This window comes from Engraulis encrasicolus, chromosome 1 (assembly GCF_034702125.1).
Source record: "Engraulis encrasicolus isolate BLACKSEA-1 chromosome 1, IST_EnEncr_1.0, whole genome shotgun sequence".
Taxonomy (NCBI): Eukaryota; Metazoa; Chordata; class Actinopteri; order Clupeiformes; family Engraulidae; genus Engraulis; species Engraulis encrasicolus.
The window spans coordinates 40,387,717-40,393,716 of NC_085857.1; the positions used below are offsets into that span (position 1 = coordinate 40,387,717).

The 6,000-nt window shown below is 41.8% G+C and overlaps 1 protein-coding gene across 2 annotated transcripts in view; it reads left to right on the plus strand.

The window, feature by feature from the left end:
• LOC134451597 (uncharacterized) overlaps positions 1-5,848 on the plus strand; it is a 28,248-nt gene extending 22,400 nt beyond the window's left edge. For both annotated transcript variants that reach the window (XM_063202104.1, XM_063202112.1), the window contains 6 exons: positions 190-266; positions 812-992; positions 1,297-1,545; positions 1,663-1,834; positions 3,953-4,101; positions 5,302-5,848. In XM_063202104.1, coding sequence (XP_063058174.1) covers positions 190-266; positions 812-992; positions 1,297-1,545; positions 1,663-1,834; positions 3,953-4,101; positions 5,302-5,492 — 1,019 coding nt within the window. In that variant the 3' untranslated portion in view covers positions 5,493-5,848. The remainder of the gene's footprint in view (positions 1-189; positions 267-811; positions 993-1,296; positions 1,546-1,662; positions 1,835-3,952; positions 4,102-5,301) is intronic.
• Positions 5,849-6,000: the final 152 nt, after the last annotated feature.

Below are 6,000 nucleotides of genomic sequence, written 5' to 3' on the forward strand. Positions count from 1 at the left end.
TACCTGTCCATAGCAAAATCAGAAAAAAAAAAAAAAATTGATCTCTCAATTTTTGCCAGAGCTGTATGTAATGACACTGTAATTTCCCCCCAGGGATCAATACATTTATTGTATTCTATTGTATTATATTGTATTGTATTCTCTATTCTATTCTATTCCATTCTACTCTATTCTATGTGTTTTGGCCAGGCCGTACTGCCAGGTTTGGCAGCTACACCATGATGGACCTCAGAAATAACAAAGTCATCGATATTCAGCTAGTTGAGGTAAGACATGAACATACGGTACTTGTTTGGTTGTTTGTTTTTTTATCAATTGAAATGAGATGCTGAGTCAGTGTTGTACTTGTTTGTACTGTATCTTGCTGTTTTGGATGATGTCACTGTCGAGGAGAAGAGTGAACATGCACGTGATGTGATGTGTGTTTGGCACCCCCTGTAGATGACCCAAAACACTGCGGGCAGACAGACTGTCAATCAAACTGATAGTCAGGGTCCACGTTATTTTCTGGAGTTTTGATTTTGGTATTATCTCTCTCCATGTTAGGACACACCTATCATTATATACTGATCATGTCTTAATAAGTTGTGGGTAAACATTCAAAACCAGAAGGGGACCTCTGTCACCTCTGTGTATACCGTATCCTTTATCACGGTTGATCCCCGTAGTTATACTGTATATGCGACCACAGATGTGTTTTGAAAATGAACAACACTAAGGCTGTCCACAGTAGTCATAATATCAACAGAATTTCTCCTCAAAAAAGTTATTTTTTATTTCTTTTTACTTTTTTTAACTGTGTGGTGATTAGAGAAGTGAGGTCAGTGCCAATGAGAGCATGGAGACAAAAGGCCTGGAAAGGAGTCTCACTCTCTTGAAGGACCATGACGTGAGACCTGACACCGTCGTCACAGAGGCTCGACCGGAGATAGAGGAGTTCCTCAGTGAGGCCACCTTCACACACTACTATGATGTTAGACACGTCGAAAAGGGTACGTTGTCTGTTTTTAGCGTATTTATTTTGGCATGTTAGTCACTGTTGAAAAAGTACTTTGTTGGTCTGTTTTAAGCACGTTTATTGGAGTGGTTTGTCACTATTGTTCTGCTCATATGTGCAGAGGCTCTTTGAATGTCTGCAGTTTGGTCACAACCGCACAATCCCATAGGCTTTCTGAACCGTGCATTGTCAGGGTAAACCTTTCAATGTTTTTGTGTGGCTTTTCAGGCACAGTCTGGTGCTTGTCAACTATATGCTTTAAGTCTGAACATTTCTGATCTGTTGTGTTGTTGTTGTAGGACTTTCCAAGAAGCTACAAACAATGTCGCATAAGAAATTCTTCCCAAGTCTGAAGAAATGGTTCCCCACCATAAGAGAACACCTGTATTGGACAGCAGAGACCTCCACCACGGGACCGGAGAGAGAAGCAAAGTGGCGATCACTCATGTATCGCGTTCGCAATGTCCATGTCCACGGCGACCCTCGATTCCCTCAGGACGGTCTGCACACTTCACGAAAACGGAATCCACCGCAATGGCTGATAGATGGTGCGTTAACAGGAGAAATCCTTGAGCTTGTAAAAATTTGGTAAACATTTGATATACAAAAGTTGTTTTACATATGAGGGACTTTCTTTTATACTTGGAACTTTTCTTCTCCTAAAGGATCGCAAGCCCTCTCAGAATTGAGGAAGGTACTAGGCACTGAGAAGATCGTGAATGATATATGGAAACTCAGCCCTCATCCCCACACAACTTCACTTGAGGATTTCCACACTGTGAGCAAGGGATTTGCACCCAAAAATGTGATTCTTCCCTATCAAGGAAGACTATGCAGGTAAATTGAGTATCCTAATGTCGACACTGAAGAATTACAAGAACAGTCAATGTCTCAAAAAAGGTTCAAAGGAACAGTTTCAATACCATGTTTCAATAATAAAATGTGTACTTCTCTTACCTGAGATGAGTTCCATCCGACCTGCACCGTGTTTCTACGTGGCCCCAGTCAGCAACGTGCTCGGCACAAACTCGTTAGCATGAGCTTGGCTCAGCTTTGCCTTAGGGAGCATTGGGTGCCTTAAGTTAGAAATAACCACATTGTTCCACATGTTCCCTGTTTAAACATCCTTGCATGACTAGTTAACCAATTCTAAAGTAGCTGTACAAAATGAAACATGGCAATTTCCTATCTAGATACAGAAATGGCACCGTAATGAAAGGCATAGTAACACATTCTGAGCACTTCAGCGAATGGATATCTTCACTCCTAGTCGTCTGGCACAAAGGGGGAGGGGGAGGGGGAAGCGAGGGAACTTAAGGGCAGATTATAGTTCAGCAACGGCGCCCATTGGTTCTGGTCGCTAACCACTGTTGATGTTATACATCTGCGCACAAGGTCTCATGTCGTTAGCCACATTTGGCTACATAGCTACAAGGCTACAGTACAGTAGTCAGACTGCAGACATTGTGCCGCGAGTGCTAAACTGATGTATTGTTTGTTTCATTGTAGCTTCATTTATTTACACACACTAGAAAGAAAGCGTTAGTTTTTCACAGAATATTGACAGTTTGGCTCTCGTAAACCACTGGAGAACTATGCCGCCACGAGAATACGGAAGTAGTGGGACGACCAATCACAGCGCCTTTTCTCTGCGACCTTCGCAACCGTTTGACGTGTAGTCAGGATTTTCTTGAGGCGCGGGACGACTGTTGCAGAGCCTCTGCGCGGGGGGCGTGGTCGCGCACAGACGGTCAGCACCAATAAGTATAAATTGGCCTTAAGGGTGAAGATATCAATGCGCGGAAGTTGAAGTGCTCAGTCTCTGAAGGCTGTATCTGTCTTCAAACCACAGCTGGAGGGGTGCAAACCTACTTGTACATTTTTGTGTGCAATTCCTGGGTTCAAAAAAAGTGTCCATGGCACCCAATCTTTGGAGGGCCTCATCTCCAAAGCCGTTAGAGGTAGGATGCTAAAACTTGGTATTCTGTCAATTGGCATCAAAAGGCTGCCTGCCTGCCTCACGCCCAATGTGTAGTTTAGTGCAGCTTAATGAGCTCTACTGCTAGGTCTGGGAGAGCATGCAGTGGCTTCACCTTCAGAAGGCATGGCTTCATCAATCATGTATCCGTCCTTCCCATTAACAAATTTCTTCAAAAGCGTTTTTTCTGTTAATGTCTGAAGAGTCACTATAGTCTGTAATCTGTCCTTAATACAAGACGCCATTGATATTGAAAATTTCATTATTTTCTGGCTTGAGACATTCTCATCTCAGGATTCCAGACATATGTGTATGACACGCGCGCACGCGCACGCACACACACACACACACACACACACACACACACACACACACACACACACACACACACACACACACACACACACACAGGTCTGTTTGGTACCCTTTGGTACCTGTTTGGTACCTGGTTCTAGTCTGTGCAATATCAGGAACATTTAAAAGAATCACTCGGAGTAGAGTGTGTGAATTGACCCTACTGTAATGGGCAGTGTTTGTCACTCCCTGGCCTTAGGAACTTGAAAAGGTGCACTGTGTAGAATTGTGGCCAGAGTAGGTATTGCAACTCTGCTGCTCATTGAAACTGTGCTGCCTATGGGCAAATTTTATCTTTCCAATAATGTTTACAAAGTAATAAAGTAATATTTTCAAGTATGACTAAAGCACAGTAAGCCTTGTTGCTAAAAATGTCTATTTCTGGACATTCAAAATGGCAGATATGGAGAAGATCCCCCTTTTCATGTATGAAAAATGCAATTTTCCCAGTCATAATGATACTTAGAAATTGATAGTGGTGGTAAATATTCATGAAAAAGTCAACATTTGTGAATGGGCAGCATGAATTTTGCAATTTACTAAAAATGTTACAGTTACAGGGTTTGAGGAAATCAGAATTCTTACAAATTTGAACCTAATATACTACTTTATGTCCCTCCAAGGTTGTATTTGGCAGCGCTGCACTTTAATGAGAACTCAGGCCGTCCCCAAGCGACCTCAGCTGATGGTGAGCCCCTGTTCAGGGTGGCGTTTCCCAAGTCCCAGACCGGAGAATGCACAGACAAGCCAGTGAAGGTGGAGCCAACATACCGTAAGTATTTGAGTACTAATATACGGTACATTTTAAGAGCTCTTTTCCAAAATGAGATATATCCATTTTATAGAATGTTGGGAAATTGACATTTTTGTATTGGGCATTCCATTGAATTGCATTACAAAATGCATTTTATAGAGGTTTAAAAGGCATGTTCTCAAAACATTTAAATGGCAAGAATTCACACATAGATGATAGGACTACTTATCAGTCAATTCCAATATTAAAATGTAAAAAGTCAAAAATGGTGGATATAGCGTTTTGGAAAAGAGCTCTTCATTTATTTATAAGAAACAATATTATGAACGTACAGTAGATAGATACGACATGTAATGTTACACAAGTTGTATGGTCACCGGCCACTTAATCAGATACACTTTCCTAGTTGCAGGGCCTAGGAGAGTAACACTCTTTACTTTTTGTGGAATTAGAAATTGGCACCTGATCAAGAACAACGACGTGCCCATGAGTAATCATTGTCAATATAAAGTTAAATGTTTTATTTCACTTAGTATTCTAATTCTGTTGGACCTTGTCACCTCCGATACATTTTGTCTGCCTGCCTAGCAACCATACTGAATTGGTACTAAGGTGCCCAAAGTGTGCCAACCAAATATCCCCCCACCACATTGCACCTCAAGCCTGAACCGTTAAAACAAGACAACATGCTCTCAATTCTGACCCTACCATCCGAGTATTGCAGCAAATTGAGCGATTCTCATCAAACCAGACAATAGCTATGTTTTAAACCTTACCTTTTTATTTCTGAATTAATAATTCAGACATAAATAGTTCTGTGGAGTTTACTTTGATCTTACATTCATTTCTGAATTGTTAAGTGTTACATGATGTTTTCAAAGCTGAATTAAGCTTTATTCAGAATGAAAGCGAGTTAATTTGGAATTGATTTCGTCATGTGAACGTAGGGACTGTTTTTCCTATCTTCTTTTGCCCAACTTTGAGCCCATTTCTTCTCCATTCTGATGTTAAGTTTTTACTGCAGCAAATCGTCTTTACCAATTCTACATGCCCAAATGAACTGAGTTGCCACCATGCGATTGACTGACTAGAGATTTGTGCCAATGACTGGTTGCACAGGTGTACCTAATATAGTGGCCGGTGAGTGTATATCCATCAGCAACAGCAAAAAATAAAACAAGGAGGTTGCAGATGCTAATCTAGATGATTTTATTCCAGGCTACGAGGAAGAGCTGGTGGACTTGGTGTTTGACAAGGTCTTCCCGGACCCCACTCCATATGTGGAAGAGGTGCTGAAGATCCCCAGACCTCCAGATGTGCCTTCACGCTTTGACCAACCGTGTAGTCAGGATGTTGTATCCGGCTACGTCTCCATTATCAATCGAGGAGGCAAGCCTCCCCTCTATTGACCTCCTGATGTGCCTTCACGCTTTGACCAACCGTGTAGTCGGGATGTTGTATCCGGCTACGTCTCCGTTATCAATCGAGGAGGCAGGCCTCCCCTCTATTGACATTCCCCCGAGAGAACTTTATTCCAAGTGAGAAGGAAAGTCACCGGAGCATCTCTGATGTGGAAGATTAATGTGTGAACTTTATTCCAATGCCTCAGCAGCACAGCGCCTGAGGGCAGATACAGTTTGGACAGTTTTTATGTTGTTGATCTTCTCATCTATTTTTGTACTATTTAGTCCCAATTGCCATTACAGGCTGAAGAAGAGCATTCAAGCCCAAAACTTTCATAATCGAATAAAACAGAGGTCTGAGAGTGCTGTCCTTGAGTTCATTCATTCATCTCTATGCTTTATGCTCAGAATTCATCACCCAATAACACTCTACTTTCTTTAATAATCATAATTTCCGGTCTATAAGACAAGTCTTTCTGCTTTGTATAAATAATGCGGCGCAGAAGTCACTCCC